The 20845-nt window shown below is 50.2% G+C and overlaps 3 protein-coding genes across 12 annotated transcripts in view; 1 reads left to right on the top strand and 2 right to left on the bottom strand.

The window, feature by feature from the left end:
* The window catches only part of KLHDC3 (kelch domain containing 3), a 12605-nt gene extending 2647 nt beyond the window's left edge, over positions 1 to 9958 (top strand). For 4 of the 7 annotated variants that reach the window (XM_072642205.1, XM_072642206.1, XM_072642208.1 and 1 more), the window contains exons 2-11: positions 58 to 279; positions 452 to 622; positions 760 to 875; positions 1057 to 1128; positions 1469 to 1682; positions 1755 to 1841; positions 2012 to 2120; positions 2250 to 2323; positions 2430 to 2508; positions 3103 to 3778. In XM_072642205.1, coding sequence (XP_072498306.1) covers positions 126 to 279; positions 452 to 622; positions 760 to 875; positions 1057 to 1128; positions 1469 to 1682; positions 1755 to 1841; positions 2012 to 2120; positions 2250 to 2323; positions 2430 to 2508; positions 3103 to 3169 — 1143 coding nt within the window. In that variant the 5' untranslated portion in view covers positions 58 to 125 and the 3' untranslated portion in view covers positions 3170 to 3778. Of the gene's footprint in view, positions 1 to 57; positions 280 to 451; positions 623 to 759; positions 876 to 1056; positions 1129 to 1468; positions 1683 to 1754; positions 1842 to 2011; positions 2121 to 2249; positions 2324 to 2429; positions 2509 to 3102; positions 3779 to 6938; positions 7090 to 7245; positions 7313 to 8483; positions 8589 to 8698; positions 8774 to 8861; positions 8980 to 9343 lie in introns of those variants that run through there. The other 3 variants (XR_011974270.1, XR_011974271.1, XM_072642209.1) reach the window with 2 other exon arrangements.
* A 347-nt stretch (positions 9959 to 10305) lies between these two features.
* Positions 10306 to 11820, bottom strand: LOC140526197 (transmembrane protein 121-like). The gene is made up of 2 exons (XM_072642210.1): positions 11666 to 11820; positions 10306 to 11418 (listed from the first exon to the last, which is right to left on the bottom strand). Exons 1-2 carry the CDS (start codon positions 11691 to 11693, stop codon positions 10589 to 10591), a joined length of 858 nt encoding a protein of 285 aa, XP_072498311.1. The 5' UTR covers positions 11694 to 11820; the 3' UTR covers positions 10306 to 10588.
* A 649-nt stretch (positions 11821 to 12469) lies between these two features.
* CUL7 (cullin 7) overlaps positions 12470 to 20845 on the bottom strand; it is a 30830-nt gene continuing 22454 nt past the window's right edge. For 3 of the 4 annotated variants that reach the window (XM_072642191.1, XM_072642193.1, XM_072642192.1), the window contains 12 exons: positions 20667 to 20842; positions 20309 to 20442; positions 19671 to 19832; positions 19341 to 19447; positions 19069 to 19251; positions 18762 to 18922; positions 18311 to 18548; positions 17727 to 17895; positions 14613 to 14752; positions 13566 to 13695; positions 13151 to 13350; positions 12470 to 12920 (listed from right to left, as the gene is read on the bottom strand). In XM_072642191.1, coding sequence (XP_072498292.1) covers positions 12603 to 12920; positions 13151 to 13350; positions 13566 to 13695; positions 14613 to 14752; positions 17727 to 17895; positions 18311 to 18548; positions 18762 to 18922; positions 19069 to 19251; positions 19341 to 19447; positions 19671 to 19832; positions 20309 to 20442; positions 20667 to 20842 — 2118 coding nt within the window. In that variant the 3' untranslated portion in view covers positions 12470 to 12602. Of the gene's footprint in view, positions 12921 to 13150; positions 13351 to 13565; positions 13696 to 13718; positions 13803 to 14612; positions 14753 to 17726; positions 17896 to 18310; positions 18549 to 18761; positions 18923 to 19068; positions 19252 to 19340; positions 19448 to 19670; positions 19833 to 20308; positions 20443 to 20666; positions 20843 to 20845 lie in introns of those variants that run through there. The other variant, XM_072642194.1, reaches the window with a different exon arrangement.

The raw sequence follows: 20845 nt of genomic DNA on the forward strand, positions 1-20845 counted from the left end.
AGCATAGCACTGAGGACAGAGGTTTTGTCTAAAGGGCTTTTACCCGTGTTTGCACAGGTAGTAGAGACACCGGGGCAGGCTGGCCGTGCTGTGCGGGCATGTGTCGATAGCCACATCGGAGGGGAATGTTACGGTGGACAGTGCACCTGGAGGGCGGGCCCCGCAGGGTGAATCACGCAGCAGTGGCTGTGGGGCACCGGGTGTATTCATTTGGAGGATACTGCTCTGGAGAAGACTATGAGACATTACGCCAGATTGACGTGCATGTCTTCAACGCAGGTGAGTTAGGATTACACTGGGTGCTGGGGGAAGGGTAGAAAACAGGAAGATGGAAAAGATTGAGACATCAGTCTAGGAGGAGGGGGAAGAATACTAGATCCATGACATAGGTAGATGGGAAACTTGGGGGAGATCAGGAGGGTCCGCAGTCTGAATGGGGCTATGCCTGCAGTGTCTCTGCGTTGGACGAAGCTGCCCCCAATGCGGTCCGGTGGACAGGCTGGGGAAGTGCCCTACATGCGTTATGGACATTCAGCCGTCCTCATTGACGACACTGTCTATCTGTGGGGTGGACGCAATGATACAGAAGGAGCCTGCAATGTGCTCTATGGCTTTGATATCAGTGAGTATTGACTTCTTGGGGGACGGGGAGACCAGGGTAGAATACTGGGGGCAGGTTCAGGAATCAGCCCTCAGGGGGCAAGGCAGTAGTGAAAAATATTGACCACTTAGACCCTGACATTCACTGCTCTTCTTTAGATACTCACAAGTGGTTCACACCCAAGGTATCTGGAACAGTGCCTGGGGCCCGAGATGGACATTCAGCCTGCGTCCTGGGCAAGAACATGTATGTCTTCGGGGGCTACGAGCAGCTGGTAAGTCCACCAGGGAAAATGGAGGAGGTTGAAGAATATGTGGAGAAGGAAATGGAATTAACAGGAGGCTTTTGCTTGATTGCTAGACTTTAATGGTAATAGGGAATAACTTTCTTCTCTCTCATTTCCATCCTTCCTCTGTGCTCTCCCTCTCTCCCTAAATTTCCTTTCCTTGGTTTAGGCTGACTGCTTTTCCAATGATATCCACAAGCTGGATACCAGCAGCATGACATGGACCCTCATCTCTGCGAAGGTCTGTATCTTTCTTCTCTGTGTAGATCTTTCTTTTTCATTTCTCGCTGAATGAATCATACAGTAAAAGGGACCAACTGTATTCCTTAAAGCCCTTACGTTATCCCAAACTTTACCAAATCCCTTTATCACCTATGCTTGGTTCCCATTTTCCTCCCAGTGGAGGACTTGAGAACCATAATGGATAGGAGGATAAGGGAATAAAACCTTTGATTTGGGAGAGACTGAGAGAGAGCAGAATTGTTTATCTTGTAAGTTGGGGTGGGAGGGATGGTCACTTTATTTCTTAAATATCCATTTCAGTTCTACTAGTTCTTCCTTCCCTCTGTCCCTCTTTCCAGGGCACTCCTGCACGATGGCGGGACTTTCACTCGGCTACAATGTTAGGCAGCCGCATGTATGTTTTTGGCGGTCGAGCTGACCGATTTGGACCCTTTCACTCCAATAATGAGATCTACTGTAACCGAATACGTATCTTTGACACGAGAGCTGAGGCCTGGTTGGAATGTCCACCTACCCCACTGTTGCCTGAGGGCCGAAGAAGCCACTCTGCCTGTGAGTATCTCCCCCCCACCCCAAATTCCTTTCCTAAACCATTCTCTCCTTAACATTCTATTCCATTTTCAGTTGGGTACAATGGGGAGCTGTACATATTTGGTGGCTACAATGCGAGGCTGAATCGGCATTTTCATGATCTTTGGAAGTTCAACCCAGGTAAAGGAGGTCTAGAATGTTGGAGTGAGTGGATTCATAGTATCAGACTATAGGGATGTTCAGGGTCAAGCAGGGTGAAAAGAGTGTTTCTGAGGTAGTTGGCAGTCCTTGAGGGAGTATCTGGAATAGGCAGGGGATTGAATTTGGTGTTTGCCACAACTTCTCCTCAGTGTCCTTCTCTTGGAAGAAGATTGAGCCTAAGGGAAAGGGGCCATGCCCCCGCCGGCGCCAGTGCTGTTGCATCGTGGGAGACAAGATTGTCCTCTTTGGGGGCACTAGGTCAGGAGGAGGGAGTGTGGGGGAGGGGCTCTTGGGATCCTGTCTGGGAGGGACACGAGGCCAAAACACTTGCTTAGAGGGGTTTTGGTGGGATGTTCATCCCCTTATGATTTTCCTCGATTCCTGTAGTCCTTCTCCTGAGGAAGGCCTAGGAGATGAGTTTGACCTCATGGACCACTCCGACCTACACATTCTAGACTTTAGTAAGTATTTCCCCTCCCAACAGTTTTACCAAAAGGGGCTCATTCCTCAGGCAAGAAAATCAGGGCTGCTCTCCTTCCTAAGCCCCTGCTCTTCTTTCTACCACAGGTCCCAGCCTGAAGACCCTGTGCAAACTGGCTGTGATTCAGTATAACCTGGACCAGACCTGTCTGCCCCATGACATCAGGTACTATAGAGAGGAAGAGAGGACAGAAATACCTGCTCCTTCTGTAATGCCTTTTATCAAACCCTGACCCACCCATGCAGTGGTGTCTTAGATACTGTGGAGTTGGTGAGTGTAGATACAAGCACATCTCTACTTAGCCCATTTACTGATAGTCTTAAGGGGAAAATGAGTCAGGTGGATATTAGCATGCTGGCAGAACACAAATTGGGCCTTTAGAGGCACCAAGGAAATAAGTGAACTTTACAACTCCAGGGTAATCATAAGCTAGATAAATTGTTCTTTGCTTTCTTCTTGATCGCTTACATCAGATTCATGAGTGCACTTTTCCTCAGGTGCCCAGACATTTGAATGTATAAACATAAGCATGACACCAGTACAGATGTGGAGGTGGGGAAAGTGGGTTGTGTAGGGTTTAGTAATAGGTGGAGTTCAATTGCTGTTAAGCCTAGAAGGTCTCTGTGGAGGAGGGAAGGTATAAGTTGTTAATCTTTAGGAACTTTGAGGGACTGGGTTTGGTGTAAGAGAATCTGTTTCTTGTTCCGTTTACCTTTCTCCACTTTCTTGCCTTCTTTCTTGCCATTTCGACTTTTGCAGGTGGGAGTTGACTGCCATGACCACCAACAGCAACATCAGCCGCCCCATTGCATCATCCCACGGGTAGGAGGAAGCTTTCATTGCCTTCCCTACTGATCCTGCTGCTGTCCTCACCACCCCTTCCCATCATTTGCGAGCCTGCCACCATGGGCCCCTGGACTTTGTTCCCCTGCAGCTGGAGGTGCTGGACTAGGGATTTCTGTGCTATGGACTTTTGGAGGGGCAGCTGGGGGAGTTCTGGGGCCCTCCCTTATCCCTTCCCCCTGGGGCTCAGCCCCTCTCCCTTTGGTGCTTTCCCTATCCATCTCCTCTTTCCCTCTGAGTGTTCCCTAGTATATCTGCCCTCTATTTGAGGCATCCACATATTTTATGGGCTTTGAGGGAGGGAAGGTGAGGAAGCATCAGTATCTAAGCATAGCTTCACTGCCTCCTCCACCTTCAGGAGAAACCCTAAGCCCCACCCCCTCAACCCTGTCTGAGCCATGAGTGGTGTCTGGGAGCTAAGAGGTGTAGAGCTATTGAAGTGAAGTCCTCTCTTCACCCTTTTTGGGGACAGGGGTGTCCATCAAGTGATCCCTTCCTCCCCTTATTCCTGACCCACTTACCCCCTCCAGGTTGTTACTGTTCCCTGAAAACCAGCCAGCGCGGATTTTATAAAAATGTGTACAAACCCAAAGCAGTGTTGTCTGTTTGTGGGGCACATGGACAGTCCTTCTGGAGGGTGGAGGGATGAAATAGAGGTGATGGGTTTGATGTCCCCCCAAAAAAGGGAGAGTAACACGCTGGGGAGAAGCTACTGCCTTTCGGAAGGGAGGGGAACTGAGACCAGAACTGGACCATCAGCTCATCAGACTAGAGCCAATCTGTCACCAAAGCCAGTCTTAATTAGATGTGGATATAAATAAAAAAGTGAGACAGTCTCTGCCTTCAGGGAGCTTACCTTCTACTGGGGGGATACGACATTCACTAATAAATAAGTGCAAGATCTATGCAAAATAAAAAGTAATTTCCAGGGGACAGGGCTCCAGCAACTGGGAATACTGGTTAAGACCCCTGGGAAGAAGTGGCACTTGAATGGATCTTTGAAGGGAACTAGGGGTTTGGGGGATGGGGAAGGGGAAATGGTATAGCATTCTAGGTATAAAGGACAGACTGTGTGCAAAGACAGGGAGATGGAATAAATCATGTTTGGGAAATGGCAAATAGGCCAGTTTTGATGGAATGTAGAATATGCGAGAGAGTTAACGTAATCAGCCTGGGAAAGCAAACTGCGGTTACATTGCCAAGGGCTTTAAATGCCTAAAAAGAAATTTGTATTCTAAAGGCAATAGGGAGCCACATAAAGCTTGCTGAGTTAAGGGGATGATATGGTCTTCAGGAATGTCATTTTAGTAGCTCTAGGGAAAGCTGGCTTGGAGATGCAGGGAGACCAATTAGGCTGCTGTATATTAACCTAGGAGAGAAATGAGGGTCTGAATTAGGCTGGTGGACCTGGGAGTGAAGGAAAAGGGATGGAAGAGGTATGGAGGTAAACTGAGTAAGACTAGGTAACTGACTGGATATGTAGGGGCAGGGAGAAAGTGAGGACTCAGGGATGGTTCTGAGGCTCTGGACTTAGCTCATCAGAAGGATGGTGGTGCCCCTGAGAAGGAAATTGGGTGGGGTGTTTTTAGGGAGAAAGATGACAAATTTGGTTTTCAATGTTTGAGGGGGTCTGTGGGTCATTCGGGTAGGAATGAGTTGTCCTGCAGGTATTTGCAGGTGTGGAACTGGAGCTGAGGAGAGAAAAATGAAGGAATATGTAGTTTGGAGGAATCATCTGCAGAGAGATACACATTGAACCCATGATGGCTGATGAAATCGCTGAAAAAGAAGAGTGAGGGGGCAAGTCATGGATGATGATCCTGCAAAGAAGACTGAAGAAGATTGAGTTGATAGAAAAGAATCATAAGAGAGCAGCCTAGTGCCATGAAAGCCTAGGAAGAAAGTAGCCAGGAGGAAGAGGAGATGGCCTTGGAGTGTCAAAGCCTCTGGGGAGATAATGGGTAAGGACTAAGAAAAGGCCACTGGATTTTGACATAAAATCCTTTGGAGAGAACCGTTTCAGTTGAGTGGTAGGAACAGAAGAGAAGACTGCAAGGGGTGGAGGAGTGGAGAGGAGAATAAATAGTATTTTCTAAGGGTGTGGTTGCCAAAAAAGGATAAGATGGTAGTTTGAAAGTAGAGTCAAGTGAAGGTTTTTTAAAGTTAAGGAAGAGAAGAGAACAAGTATTAAGTGCCTACTATGTGCTAGACCCTATGTTTTACAAGTATCTCATTTGATCCTCACAACAACCCTGGGAGGTAGGTGCCATTACTATACCCATCTTACATACAGTGGAAGAAATTGTAGGCAGAGGTTAAGTGATGTGTCAAGGTTACTCAGTGACTGAGGATGGATTTGAATTCAAGTCTTCCTGATGCAGGCCCGGTGCTCTCAGTTCACTGTGCCATAGGGAAAAAGTCAGTGATTAAGAAGAGATTGAAAATTAGGGATTGGACTATTGGAAGTGATTGTTGAAAACTGAAAACAAACCATTTTTAAAAAAAGAAAAATTATAGGGTATGTTATAGATGACACTGGACCAATAGCGTTCCAAATTTCAGAAAAATGAAATATAATGGATTTTTTACAACACACATTAGCAATAATCCAGAATGAAGAATTAAAAGGATGATATCTGAGCACTTAAAAGAGGAAATATTGGTGACTATGAGTAAGCAAATGTTCATCAAAGATAAGCCATGACAGAATAAAGTCAATTCATTTAAAAAAAAAGGAAAATTAGGGATTGGGAGCTGATGCTCACCAAGGGGACTGGATCAAGTTGAAGGGCTGGCAGTGGGGAGAATGGGGGAATGGCGAGGATCTGAAAGGAACTGGGAGCTCTCCACAGGTGGCCTCAGTTTTTCCAGTGAAGCTGGAGGTGAGGCCTTTTGCTAACAGGAAACGGGGCGGGGCCAGGGATGCGAGGTTCGGCCTGGGGTCCAAGGGAAGTAAGACGGAATCCCACGAAGAGCACAGGTTCGGTTGCCATGTAATAACAGAAATCTGTAGGGGACCCAGTCACGCTGACTGTGGGTAATTTCCTCCAGCTGTGTCTGGCAGCTCGGAAGTAGGAGCCGGAAAGGTGAAGGAAGACAAGGGCCCCAAGTGTGGGGTGCAGTGAAGGAAACGGGGCTGAAGGGCTGAGGCCTGCACAAAGCTGAGCCGGGGGACAGGCCCACGTGGCCAAACACGTGACCCACCCTCTCACCTACCCGGGTACGGCAGCCACGGCAGGCCAGGAACCTCCGCTCCTCTTTACTCTCGTTGACCTATTTGGGTCAAAGGGTCGTCAACGCCCCGGTACCGAGCCAGCGGCAGGACCTCTAACTCCAGCTTAGACTCCGCCCGCCCGCCGCGGCGCGCCCCGCCCCGGGGGACGGCCGAGCCTTGTCAACTTCCGGCCGACGCTTCGTTCTGGTCGTAGTCTGGGGGCGCCGCCGGAAGGGGCGGTGCTCCGCCGGAAGGGGCGGTGCTCCGCCGGCCGCCGCGGAAGTGGTGCGGACGCTGTCTGGAGATGCCGAAGGCGAGGAAGTTGCGCGGTTCAGAGGTTCGAGTCTCCCACGCTGGCCAGCCTCGACCTCGGGAACTCGATGGCGGCCAGGCCGAGGCCGGTGAGTCCGGAGACGCAGAACGAGGAGCCTGGACTCTTGGGCTGGGGGCTGGGGTGTGAACGAAGGGGAAGCGGAGCCCCGGCGGGCCCAGGTCGCAGCCCCGGGCGACCCGCCCCCCCGTGTGCTGCTGCTTTCAGATCTGGCCTCCATGTCCTTTGAGGAGCTGTTGGAGCTTCAGAGCCGGGTGGGGACCAAAGCGTACCGACAGCTGGTGACGGGGACTCGACCTGAGGATCAGCCGCGGAGGGCAGCTCCCACTCGTGATCGGGGGCCCGCCGACAAGCAGAGGTGGGGGGGGCAGGCAGAGCGGGGGGCGGGGCAGGGAGCTGCTCTCCGCCTGCCTCCCCGGGGAGCCTTGACCTCCCAGGACGGCAGGGTTGGTGGGGAAGGTGTTGAGGGCTGGTGTTCACCTAATTCTTCCTCCTTCCTTTGTGCCGCCCTCAGGCCTGTGGAAATGTCGTCGAAGACTCGAGTGCCGTTTTTGCGACAAGTTGTCCCTGTCAGAAAGAAGGTGGGGTCCCCTGGCCCCATCTGGGGAGAATCGGGCTCCCCCGTGATAAGTTTCCCGCAGGCTCTTTGGCTGTCAGAAAGAGCAGAGGGCTGATTCTGTTTCTCATTCATTAGTACAACTCCGAGTTTCTACCGCTTCAGTTCAGAAACCATCTCCACTTCTTTTCACTTACCAAGTTCTGTGGATTTTCCTTGTGTTGCGTTTCTCACATCCATTCCCTTCTGTCTGGTAATACCCATTGCTGCAGATCCTTACTGCCACCTGCCTGGCCTGTTAAGAGTTTCCTGATAGATCTTTCTTGCTTCCACTTCCTGTTTTTCTGATTCATGCTTTATATCCATACTGGACTTAACATCTTTCTTACGGAAGAATCCATTCATCTTAGAAATTTTTAGTGGTTCTCTCCTGTCCCACTGAGTAAAAAGTCCAGATTCCTTTGCCTGCCCTTGATAGACTGGCCATCATATTATTCCTCTTGATGCACAAAGCACCTGAACTGGATCACTGTGCCTCCAACTAGACTATGCTTTCTTACCTTCATGCCTTTGTTCATGGTGTTCTCTGTGCTTAAAATACCCTCCTTTTCTCTTCACCTGTTAAATTCTTACCCATCCTTTAGAACAGGGTTCTTAACTTGGAATCTATGAACTTGGTTCTTAAAATATTTTGAAAATTGCATTTCAAAATAATGGTTTCCTTTCTAATCATAAGTCTTTCATGCATTTAAAAACATTGTTCTAAGAAGGGGTCCATAGGATTCACTAGACTGCCAGAAGGGTCCATGACATAAAAAAGGTCACAAGGTCTGACTTTAGAGTTTTATCTCAAAGTCCATTTCCAGCCAAGGAACCTTTCCTGACACATAATCTACCATTTCCCCTCTCCTTTAATCACCTTTCACCCTTGTACCTCAGATATAATCTCTGAAGTGTTTACCACATAATTTTGTGCTTTATTATCTGTGTTTGTGTTTTATTCCCCTACCTCCCAGCCCATCTATGGACTGCAACTTACAGGAAGAGACTTTAAAGACTTTTTCTAAACTTTGTATTTCCCTTAGTGCTGTGTAGAAAATAGCCACCTAATGGACAAATGGAAGTTTTCTACAGGTTGTTTGAGCAAAATGGAAGAAAAAGGCTGATTTTGCTTCTCCTTTTGATATGCTTCCCAGGTGGCCCGGGACCCTCGCTTTGATGATCTGTCAGGGGAGTACAATCCTGAAGTGTTTGAAAAGACTTACAGATTTCTGAATGAATATCGTGCAAAGGAGAAGGAGGTGCGAACAGGGACTGTGCTTTGGGAGTAGGGTAGACATGAGTCTGGATGTATGGGTAAGAGGTATACTGGTGAGTCCGGTTATGCCTAACCCTGGTCTCAGCCCTACAGCTGGTGGCAAAACATCTGAAGAAAAGCAAGCCAGGAGAAGAACAGGAAAAGCTGAAGCAATTACTCCATCGAATGGTGAGTAGTAGAAGACATTCAGACATATCCTCTGGATGACCCCTCTCCCTTCTGAAGACACATAGACTTGCACCACTCTTCCTCCCAGGATCAACAGGAGGCTGCTCAGCAGGAGCAGAAGCGGCAGCGAGAGCAGCACCTGGCCCTGAAACAGGAACAGAGAGCCCAGGCCCAGCAGGGCCATCGACCCTACTTCTTGAAGAAATGTGAGTGGAGGAAATAGCCTCTTGGGCGTTAGTGTGGCTGTTGTGCAATCAAGCAGGCTATGTCTATTGGTGAAAGCCCAGTGGAGATAATGGTGAAAGACCCATGTGTGAGGAACAAACTGTCAGTAGGGGGTATAGGTTACTTTTATCCAAAGCAGGGCCCAAGAGGAGAGAATGAAGAAAGGGCTTTCTGATAGAGGATGGTAGGAAGGACCCACATGATCTTCTGGTGCCAGAAAGAGTGAGGAATGGGCTAGGTCAGCACATCCCATTGGGCTTTTGATATTCACTAGTGGAGCTGAACAGTGGCCTGAGAGATCTGATCACAGCTCATACTTTTTCCCTGATTTTTTCCTAATATTAGCTGAACAGAGACAGTTGGCGCTGGCTGAGAAATATAAGAAGCTAAAGCGAAGCCAGAAGTTGGAGAGTTTCTTGAGCAGAAAGAGGCGCAGAAATGCTGGAAAAGACCGAAGGCGGCTGCCCCTGGGCAAGGACTAAAGGGTGTAGTTCTCTCCTGCCCCTTCCTCACTAGAGCAGTGCTTCTGGAGACAGTCCTGGAGTGAGCTTAGTGCTTTGTGGTTCTGCTTCTCTATCCTTGGTTGAATACTTCAGGCCCTGGGGCATGGCAACAGTGGAAGAATTTGGTCAGCCACAGTGCTGCTCTTGTTTAACTGGGGTCTCTGGGTTATCATTGAGGCCAAAGGAAGACAGGAAAATACTTGAGACTGATTGGCTTAGTTTGGCTGCATATGGATTCCTCAGATCAAACCTGGCTCCCTCCTCCCTCAGGGAAGGAAATGCCTTCTCAGGGGGCAACTTTGGTATAGAAGGGAGAACTGTTATGAAAGGCTTAAGTCTGTGAGTACCTGGAGGCCATACCCTGCTTCCTGGGCCAGGCTTAAGAGAAGGTTCATGAACTCTGTTCCTGCACTTGGTGCTAGGGTACTGTAAACACTTCTATAAATGTTTGATCACATCTTTTGTCTTGTTTCTTATCAAGTTTTTAAGGGTGAGGGGAATAAGAGGCATCCCTGCAGTTATTTGAGCCTTACAGGGGTAACATATAGCACGTGGGAATGAGTAAGTGATAAAGGGGGAGATGATGGAGACCTTTCAGAAAAAGGTTGTGAGCCCACGTAAGTGGTTGCCTGTATAAGAAGTGTCCTGGGGTACTAGGCAGGGGTTTATTTATTCTGTTTCCAGTAGTCTCTTCTGCTCAGAGGAAGTCTCTGCATGCCAAGAATGCTTTGGTCACCCATAATTCTTCCTCCAGCTGTTCCTTTATTCCCCCCTTCAGCCCCCAGAGTAGAGACGGCAAAGGCCTCCTGGGCCTCAGTTGTAGCTTTATTGTGCTAAGTCTGACACTTGAGGCCCTCAGCCTGCATCAGACTGTTTTGATTTGGACATCATACTCACAAAGACTATCTCAAGCCCCTCCAGGGAATATTGTTTAAAGCCATAGACCTGTAGACTAGGTCTTGCCTCACAGTTTCAATCTACAGGTCCAAGTTGAAGGTGAAAGGACTCAGGCAGGTTGTGCTGGTGAAAGTGATAGCTTAGGAGGGCAGTCCATGTCCATCCCATCTCCCTGTGCAAGCAGGGCAGGTCATGCTGGCCTCACGGCCTGAGTGGAGCCTGGAAGGCCAGGGTCAGTGGGAATCTGGGGTGATAGTGGGCCAGACAGCCACTGTTTTCGGTACTGTAGAAACATGCAGAGCTTGAGGGCCAAGGCCAGCAGGTTCTTTCCTAGAAAGATGCTGGAGACATACGTGTCACGGAAGAGCAGGAGATGAGTGGCTCGGATGAGACTTGTGGCTAGGTTCACCGTGAGCAGGCTGAGGAGAGGATAGAGTACCATGCGATGTGGCAAGGGCTGGGCGCGTTGAAGGCTGAGCTCGCCCAGGGCTGCACATGGTAGCAACAGCAGCAGTGCATAGCAATAGAAGAATGTGATACCCTCTGCCCAGAACGGCAGTACCCTCTGAGGTGGCTCCCACAGCCCTGCCTGTACATCTAAAACATCCAGCAAGTCCACGACCACCCATAGCAGGTGGCTCCGGAGTTCTTCACGCCATTGGAAGGTTGACAGGATCTCAGGAGCCTTTGGAGACCCCAGCAGGGCAAAGAGTCCAGGTACACTGAGGGCTAGCACCAAGGTGAAGGCCTGGCGGGCGGGTGGGCCAGGGCAGTGACCCTCAGCCCGGCAGCTCCGGTAAATGAAGTAGACCTTCATCTCCAACACAAAGATGTAGAGAAACCAGAGTAACATGGTGCAGCCCCGCCGGGTGGTATGGGCTTCGGCCCCAGCACCAGCCACCACAGGGCGAAGTACCAAGAGCAGGCAGATGTTGCCCGCAGAAAGCAGCAGCCCGAGGCCTAGCCACCAATCTCCTGGGCTCTGCCCCATAAGATAGCCATCAGCCAGCAGCATGCTCCCTGAAATGAGGGCCATTACCAGCCATGTGGGGCATGAAGATACCATCCTGCCAAGCCCCTTGTGCCCACCCACAGCTGGGCATTTCTTCAGACCCTTTGCCCACTGGTCTGCCTCTAGGTCCCATTCCCCTTTCCTTCCCCCTGCCTCAGGTCTTAGGCGCTGTCTTTCCTCCCACTCTCAGGGTGTCCTTCCCCTATGGTCTGTCTGTGCCAAGGACTTCCTCCTCCACCCTGGGCCCACACATACCCACTCTCTTCTCCCTAGGGGCTGTCATCAGTCCCTTGCTCCCTTCTCACCCCTCTCCCGGTCACCTCTCTGGGCAGCCTGCGGCTCCTGCTGGGCGCTTCGTGCAGGACAGAGGGCCCGTGTCTCTCCCCCGTTTCCACCTGCTTTCCCCCAGTAGCTCAGAACCCTATCCCGCGGCCCCGCCCCGGCGTGGGCTCATCCCCAGCCTGGGCCCGCCGGTCTGGGCTGCAGTGCGGGCGGGACCAGAGCCGAGGCCAGTCGGCGGAGCGGAGCCGAAGAACGCGCAGGGCCAGCCTGAACCCTGCCAGTGGGAGCCGAGAGGGGCGGGGCCGGGGTGGGCAGGGCTTGTGTGAGTGGCCAGAGGGAGTTGGGGGCGGGCCCCTGGCTGGTTGGGGCTGAAGATCCCGGGAGCGTCCAGCTCACTGCCCAGATGAGGGGAGCCCTTAGGTGCAGCATGCTCTGGGCACTAGAATGATGGGGCTTTAAGGCAGAGCGCACTTTGCTCACAACACCCCCGGGAGGTAGGGGTGCATATATTATCTCCATTTTACAGCTGAGAAAACTGAGGCCAAGGGACATAAGGAAGTGACTTGCCCAGGGTCACACGGTTATTAAGTATCTCTAAGTAAGCTGAGATTCCAGCTCTCTCCTGACTCCCGGTCTAGCCATCTTTCCAGTCCCTCTCAATGTGCCTACAAGTTGTTGGGCATCTAAATTGCCTTGAGATTTTTTTCCTAACCACCACCCCTCCCCACCTGTGCCTGTGATACTAAGAGGGCTTCAGCTGCACCACAATCACCCCAGACAGCCTCATTCCTCCTACTGTTTCCGCTTTGTGTTGTAAATTCCCATCTTCCCCTCCCAGGCCTCCCCCTACAGTATATGCTATGAGCAGTCCTAGATCCTATGACCATAGAAATCACCCCAGCTGCCAGAACTATCGGAAGGTGGAAAAAGTCCGAGTAGGAGGAGAGGGGATGGGGGTTGTTCGGGTTCGAATCTCCAGAGTGTGGAAGGTAGAGGGTGGGGCAGGTCCTAAGGGGACCAGGTTGGGGGGTACAAGGGGAGGCCCCTCTGGCTCTGGGGCTGCATATGCCAGGACCTGGGGCCGGTCCTCCTGTCTTCGAACATAGCCCTGGCCCAGGAGATGGAGGATGCAGGAGAGGACATCAGCCCCGCTACAGCCATTCTCTCCACCCATGCTGTTGTCCAGGCCCCTGGGTGAAGACTGGCCCTTCTGCCAGGCCTCTAGCACCTTGGGACACACAGAAAGGTCACTGTCACCCAACCCCAATTCTCCCTCTGAATTCCCCCTCAGGACAAGAAAACTCAGATGGGAGCTCTGCAGTGCCCCCAGATCTACAGGTACCCCTTCCTCTCAGTGGCCTCTTCATTATGGAGTTGGGTATATAGATGCTGCTTCCTAATAACTATTCCCCAGGGACCCCCTCCCTCACCACCTTCCATGGACCCCTTCCCCCATACCAGACAGACAAGCTGATCAATGTGCAGGCCCTTCTCCCCACGCGCTTTGAGGATTCGGACAAGGAGGCAGCTCAGCATGTTCCTCTTCCTCTCCAAGGTTCGGCACTCATCCTCCTCCACACTCAGGTATGTCTGGGGGGGGAGCAGCCACAGGGACTCCCCCACAGGCTCCTTCTCCACCTCCCGAAGACGCAGCACACCTGAAATACACCCACCCCACCCCAGCCCATACACATATACATACTTCTCTGACATATGAGACCAGGATACAGGACACATCTTTCCCTAGGATAGGTGGTGGTAAGGCCTAGAATCCCCTCCCCTTTCCTTCTCCTCCCCTTCTATGATTCCCTGTCGTACTGAGGAATCTTGTCCTGAATGCAGGCAGGAAGGTCTCAAAACCTCTATTACCTACCCCCAGGTGGAAGACCCTGGTCTTCCTGGAGGGTCAGGGGGCCAAGACCTGAAGTGAGGGGCTTAAGTGCCTGCATCAAAAGTTCTGAGGAGAGGTCTGAGGTCTGCAACAGAGTCTCCAAGTCCACCTCCTGGAGAAAGGAATAAGAATCAGAGAGAAGTTGGGCTTTTAGGGGCCACCTAGCACTGACCTGATTGATGAATATCTCCTACAATCCTGACAAGCAGTCTGGGTCTCCTGGAGGATTGGTAGTGACAGGGGCAGAGGACAAAAATGAAAAGGACATTGAGTATAGAAAACAAGAAAATAGGTGCATTCCCCAATTGATGAGAATTGTCCGAGGGGATGTGGACAAACTGGGACAGTAATAGAGTGTTGGTGGAGTGTGAACTGATCCAACGATTTTGGAGAGCAACCTGGAATTATGCCCAAAGAATTATAAAATTGTGTATATACCCTTTGACCCAAAAATATCATTATTAGTATTATTAGTATCCCAAGGTGATCAGGGAAAAAAGAAAAGATCCTTTAAAGCTCTTTTTGTAGTGGCAAAGAACTGGAAATTGAGGGGATGCCCATCAATTGGGGAATGAATGGATGAACAAGTTTTGGTTTATGATTGTGATGGAATATTACTGTGCTGTAAGAAATGATGAGCATGCTGATTTTAGAAAAACATGGAAAGCCTTGCATGAAATGATGCAGAGTGAAATGAGCAGAACCAGGAGAACACTGTATACTGTAACAGCAACATTGTTCAAAGAGTAACAGTGAATGACTAAGCTATTCTGAATAATGTGAATATTCAAATCAACTACAAAGGACTTCTGAAGGAAAATGTTATCTGATCTGTGGAAATATGTATCATATGGTTCCACATATATATATATCTCTATCAAATGGGGACCTTTTCTAATATGGGCTCGGGAGGGAGGGAGACATCTTGGAACTCAAAAATGTAACCAAAAAAATAAATAAATAAAACTTGAAAAACAAAAGATAGAAGCAAAGATGGGAACAAGGAGACAGATGGGGAGAGGGAGGTACCTCCACTTGGTTGAAATGCAGAAGAAGCCACATCTGCAAAGTGGAGACATGAAGAATCTGAGATCCAAACAACAGTTCAGCCCGACCCAACCACGACCACTGCAGTAGGCGCTGTGGCCCCAAGATAGGCCGATTTTGACCTAGTGGGTAGGACAAGAAGGAGCATCTATGAAGCAATCCCTCCCCCTCCAGTTCTGTACATAGAATCAGAGATTTGAAGCTAGAAGGCATCTCAGAGGTCTTTTAGTTCAAGCCCATTTTATAGATGAGGAAACTGAGGCCCAGAACGGCTAACTGATTTGCTCTGGGCCACACAGGTAATAAACAGCAGAGTCTGGATATGAATCCAGATCCTCTGGCTCCAAGTATAGTAATCTTTTCATAGTATCAGTGGTCTATGGTTCTTTCTTTGTACTTGTCTCTCAATCAGTCAGTTAATATTTGTTGATAATCCAATGTATTTGCAATCTTGTTATTTTGAAACTTCCAACAGTACAGATGAAAACCTATACATGTTTACTCATCCTATGGAATCCTCATTCCTGTCTTCCTGAAAATCTGTCCTAAGCATGGCCAGTGACTGGAGTTCTTAATGTAATAGCAGTAATAGTAGCTGATATTTTATATAGGACCCTAAAGTTGACAAGGAACCTTTTAATCTCACAGCCCTCATAACAACCTTATGAGATAAGTAACTACAGTTATTTACCGAAGAGTTAAAACAAGTCTTAGAAACGTCTGTGTTAATAACTTGCCCATAGCCATCCAGCTAGTGTCTGTCAGTCAAAGGTGGGATTTGAATCCATATCTCTTCTAACTCCCAAATCTAACACTTATCTGCACCATTAACAGTCTCAACTGACTACGTCTCTTACACTCTGCTTGATAATTCTGAGGAAACCATAAAACTAAGGACAAGAACCCTCCCTTCATCCTTCCAGTCTCACAGGTTGCTGATGGGCAAGGGGCAGATCGGACCGAGGGAGCCATTTCTCCTGCGTCCCACTCACCACCCATTCACATCCAGGTAGAATCTTCTCGTTTCTTAACCTTCTTTTTAAAGTCACCGATCCCTTTACTCCCTCCTAGATAAATGCCAAGCCCCAAGGGACAGGGCCTGTTCTGCTCAATTCTCTTCATGGGCTTCAGCCCCTCTGGCCCTGCACCTTTGGGACAGAGATGGCTACTCTCACCCTGTGAATGATCAGGGAGTTGCAACCTACCAGTAAAAAGGCAGACTACTGGACCTCAGCAGTGTCTGGGGCACTGTGGCCTTCCTTCAGCCCTGCAGCTGAACCCTCCAATGTGCATTATCTCTCAGTTAGAATGTAATCTCCTTGAGAGCAGGGATTATCTTGCCTATAGTACTCTATATATAGCATACACTTAATAAGTCCTTTCCCATTATCTTTTATTCATTCAAGCCATCATCTCTGCTTTCAGTCCTACTAGGAAGATGAAATTCATCAGACTGGGAACTACTCAAGAGCAGGAACTGTGTTCCCAGGATTGAGTCTGGGAATCCCTGAGGGCAGAGCAGGGACCAAGTGTTATTACACTGCCTGCAAGGTTTGAAAATTTTCCCCTTGGTGGGTAACCTTCAAACTTGTTTAATTCTGATATGTCAAGTAGGATCGAAGTCTCTGGCATTAAAAATATTTAAATTAAAGTGAGCAAACAAAAAATATTCCTTATTGCATGACCCTGAGTATCACTCCTACCATTATCCCTGGCTTTGCCTGAAATTGAGGGGATGCCCATCAATTGGGGAATGAATGACTGAACAAGTTGTGGTTTATGATTGTGATGGAATACTACTGTGCTATAAGAAATGATGAGCATGTTGATTTTAGAAAAACATGGGAAGCCTTGCATGAAATAATGCAGAGTGAAATGAGCAGAACTAGGAGAACACTGTATACTGTAACAGCAATATTGTTCAAAGAGTGACAGTGAATGACTAAGCTATTCTGAGAACTGTGAGGATTTCATCTCTTTCATCAGAGAGGAAGTTCTCCCTGAGGATGAGTACCATGTCTTCTGTTTATCCAGGGTCCAGTAGAGGAGTCTGTCCATAGCAGATGCTTAGGAGACATCCTACAATGGAAAAGGCACTGGACTGGGAGGAAGGATGCCTGGGTTCTGGTTCTGGCTCTTCTGTGACTACTTGTGAGACCTTGGGTCAGTTACTTCCCCTTGTGGGCCTTGGATTTCTCAATGTAAAATGAGTAAGTTGGACAAAATGATCCCTGAGGTTGTGCCTGGCTAACTTGCTTAACACTCTTTTCTACCAGAGGAAAAACAGGTGAGAGGTGCCATACTTCTCTAGTACAATGATGTGCGCCATCTGGTGGACATTAATGAACCTTTTGTCTCCTTTTGTGTTGAGTCGTTTCAGGAGCTTTCTTGGCAAAGATGCCAGAGTGGTTTGCCATTTCCTTCTCCAGCTCATTTTACAGATGAGGAAACTGAGGCAAATAGGGTGAAGTGACTTGCTCTGGGTCATGCCACTAGTACGTGTCTGAAACTAGATTTGAATTCAGGAAGATAAGCCTTCCTGACTGTAAGCCCAGTGCTCTGTCCACTGCTTGCCTTGGATACCAAGAACTTTTATCTTGAGTATAACAAGAGATCAGCTCATGTAGATTTAAAGCTGGAGTGAACTTCATAGGCCATCTAGGCCAACCTTCTCATTTTACACATCTGAAAACTGAAGCCCAGAGAGAGAGGAAGTGATTGATCCAAGGTCCCACAAGCGGTCAGTCATAGAAGGTCCAGGTATCTTTTGATGTTGCAGGTGAACCCTGAGTTAAGTGATTCGACCAAGTTCATTCAAGTAGTAACTCTTGAAGGCAGGATATGAACCCAGGTCTTCTGATGCCAAAGCTAGTGCTCTTTTCATTGTACCAGTGGTGATCAGCTTCATCTCCACCTCTCCCATCCTTCCCATCACCCTGACTCCTACCCCAAGTACCAAGTTAATGACTCTTCTCTGGAATCTCTTCCCCTTACTTTTCTTCTTTTACTCTTAGACCAGGAGTCCTCTCTGCCACAGACAGCCCACCCCTCCTACACTATACACCCACTTCCCAGCTGTCCACCCCATCCTCTTACTCTGTCTGTAGAAGTTGGAAAATCGGCTGAGGCTGGCGCTGAGAGCCGGGGGGAGGTACTTGTTGGGCTCATGGAGATAGCAGAGGGGGGACACGGGCCAGCAGCGGGGAGACAGGACCACCACAGACACTTCAGGAGCTGGCTCCTCAGGCAACTGCTCTTCCACTGGCTGTGGGGGCAAATCGCTTTCAGGGACCTCCTTCATTCAAGTCAGTCCAATGTAACAAATACTTAATAAAATCTTACTATGTGTAAGGCACTGGGCCAGGTGGTCTGAGGAATACAAACTGAGTACCATATAGCCTTCTTCTACCCAGGGAAGGGCTTCCCCAGCTCCATATCTTTTCTGTTCTCTTATCCCTAAATCCCCTGTACTTTACCTCCTCCAGGGCAGGGGCCTCCAGCCTCCTTCTCTCATCTCACCACCTCTCAGGGATGGGTCTCTGGCTCCTGTTCCTTACTGCCTCCTGGGGCTAGGCCTCTAGTCTCTCCATCATTTCACCTAGGGATGGGTCCTAGGTCCCTGGCCCCTTGCCCTCACCTCCTCCTGGCGCTGGGGCTTCAGCCCCTGCCTCTTGCCTCACCTCTACCTGGGGATGGGCCTCCAGGCCTTGCTCCTCATCCTCTTCCTGTTCCAGGAGTTGCTGGTCAATCTGCTCAAGCTGGAAGAGGTGGTACTGGTGCTGCAGCTCCTCTGATGTGCTCAGGCTGCTCAGCATCTGCTGGGGCAGTCGATTGGGGAAGCAGAGCCCGATCTGCTCCAGCACAGCCCGCTCCAGCCAGCTCGGACCCAGGCTCAGGAGGCGGTCTGCCAGATAGTACCTGCAGCGCATGTAGCCCAGGCCTTACTGAGGATGGACTCAGAGCCAGCCTTGTCTCGGGACCTTGGGCTCCCCCTCTCTGCTGCTGATGGGGCTCTTCCTTCTCTCAAGTCTGAATGGCCCCCCCTAGAGGTCCAGCTCAGCCATGCCTGGCCCCCTGTGTGCCCTCCCTGCTGCCCACCTGCCTGCCTGCCCTCTGAGGCCCCACACTCACTGGTAAAAGTGCTCAAAGGTGGTGGCAAGCTCTAGGTCAGAGAGGACCATCATGGGCTCCAGGCTCCTCTGCAGCTGGCCAAGCATCTCTTCTCCTTGGGGCCCACCTACCCGGCTCCTCTGGATCTGCTGGTCAATGTGCCGGGCAAATTGCTCACTCACCTGGGCACAGGAATAGAAAGGAGAAGTGAAAAGGGAGCAGAGGGAAGGAGGGAGGGATGGGAAGAAGGAAGAAAAGAGGCCCTAGGGGGAGAGGACTGGGAATCTGGAGGTGCACATCTGAGGATGAGGGGGCAAAGAGGACTCACGTGGGCAGCAGTGAGAAAGGAGAGCTGGAGCAGAGCTCCAGAGAAGCCCTGGCGAAGGGCCAGCGTGAAGGCTGCCCGTGGCCCAAAGAGCTCTGCCCCAGCGCTCTGGAGCCGCTCATAGATGTCACAGTATCTGGGCACAAGATCTGGCTCCTGCCAGGCTGCAGTCAGAAACCTGCTCACCTGAGGGCAAGAGGCAGGAGCATGAAGGGGAGGGGTGGCCACTGTTGTCTAGGCCTTCCCCACACCCTGCCAAACCCCACCCTGCCCACCTGCTCTTGTACCACACCCCTCCAACACTGGGTGATACCCCTCAGGCTGCCACCAGGAGTTCCCAGCCCATCCTCTGATGGCTCCCGACTCTTACTATTCTTGTCATCTGTGGAGACAGAGACAGAAAGAGGAAAAACCTGAGGATGCTCTCCCACTCCAGCCCCCGAGTATTCCAGGATGAAGGACAGGAACAGTAAGAAACGTCACAAAGAACTGACAGCATAAACCAGAACCTGACAAAGGGATTACAATCATGGAAGAGACGGTAAGGGGAGGAGGGAGCAGGGTAACACTGCTGAAAGGAAGATGACATCTTTCCTGGGACTCACTGGGCCAGGTGAGTAACTTGGACTGGAGTGCTGAGGGAGGCTCCACATGTACCAGCAGGTGGGTGAGGCATCGGACCCGTGAGGTAAAAGCATCTCCTTGTTCCTGTTTGTGCTCCAGGTACTGACCCAGCAGCCAGGCCAGGGGGCTCACCCCACTGCCATCTGAGAAGGGAAGACAGTTCAGGAAGACACTGCAATATGGGAACAAACACCAGGTGAAGGGTCTGGACTGGGAAAAGGAAGGGAAAGGATGAGGGATAGGTCCTGAGCAGCAACTCCTAGGAACACGTCAGAGGGTGGTTGACAGGAAAAGCTACTAAGGGAGAAGTTATGGGATGGTTACCAGGGACAGTTCTTGAGGGAAAGCTATCATAACAAACATGATGGGATAATTACCAGGGGGCAGTTGCTAGGAAAGAATTTATGGCTACCAAGGGCAGTTTCTGGGGGAGAGGTTATGGAACGGTTATCAGGGGCAGTTTTGAGGGGAGACATTATAGGATGGTTACCGGGGCTAGTTATGAGGGAAGATGTTACAGAATGGCTACCAGGGAAAGTTCCTGAGGGAAAGCTATCAGAGCAGAACTTGTGGACATCACTGAGGGCAGTTTCTGGGGGAGATGCAATGGGATAGTTACCAGGGGCAGTGATGCTCTGCACTAAGGGGCTGACCAAGGCCTCCCAGCAGGTCCTTCCTAGTGCCTGGGCAGCCTCCTCATCAGGGAGGAATCGATCTGCAAAACTCTGCTCATGGCGCAAAGCCCTGTTCAGTCTGGTGACAGGGTCAGGAGCTAGAGGCACGAGCCCCTGGCCCTAAGACTATCCCTCAATACCATACCCTGAATGTTCTCATGTCAAGAGCCCCCCACAGACATCAGGAGGGCCTCATCCCCCAGAACTGTTCTATCCCCCTCCTCAAATCCCCCAGGACTCTCTCCTGTCCTCCTCCCCCCTCCTCCACCATGTTAGCCCCAGCCCAGATGTCCCTCTCCACACCTAGGGCAGAGCTGCAGTAGGCGCTTCCGGTCCTGAGCAATGTCCTGACTCCAGGCTTGGGCTCGAACAGTGTAGAAAAGGTGTGTGCGGCGACACAGCTGCTCTCGGAACAGTGGCCAGAATGTGGGTTTGGGGCCCAGAACTTCCACTCCTCGCACACGGGTGTCAATGCCACCCTG

This window comes from Notamacropus eugenii, chromosome 2, assembly GCF_028372415.1.
Source record: "Notamacropus eugenii isolate mMacEug1 chromosome 2, mMacEug1.pri_v2, whole genome shotgun sequence".
Taxonomy (NCBI): Eukaryota; Metazoa; Chordata; class Mammalia; order Diprotodontia; family Macropodidae; genus Notamacropus; species Notamacropus eugenii.

Bases quoted from the DNA above. Each gene is read 5' to 3' on its own strand.
- LOC140526197 (XM_072642210.1), bottom strand. From the start codon at position 11,693: ATGACAGCCCCTAGGGAGAAGAGAGTGG. The intron at 11,419-11,665 runs GTATGTGTGGGC...CCCTCATTTCAG, and splicing joins CCCTAGGGAGAAGAGAGTGG to GGAGCATGCTGCTGGCTGAT.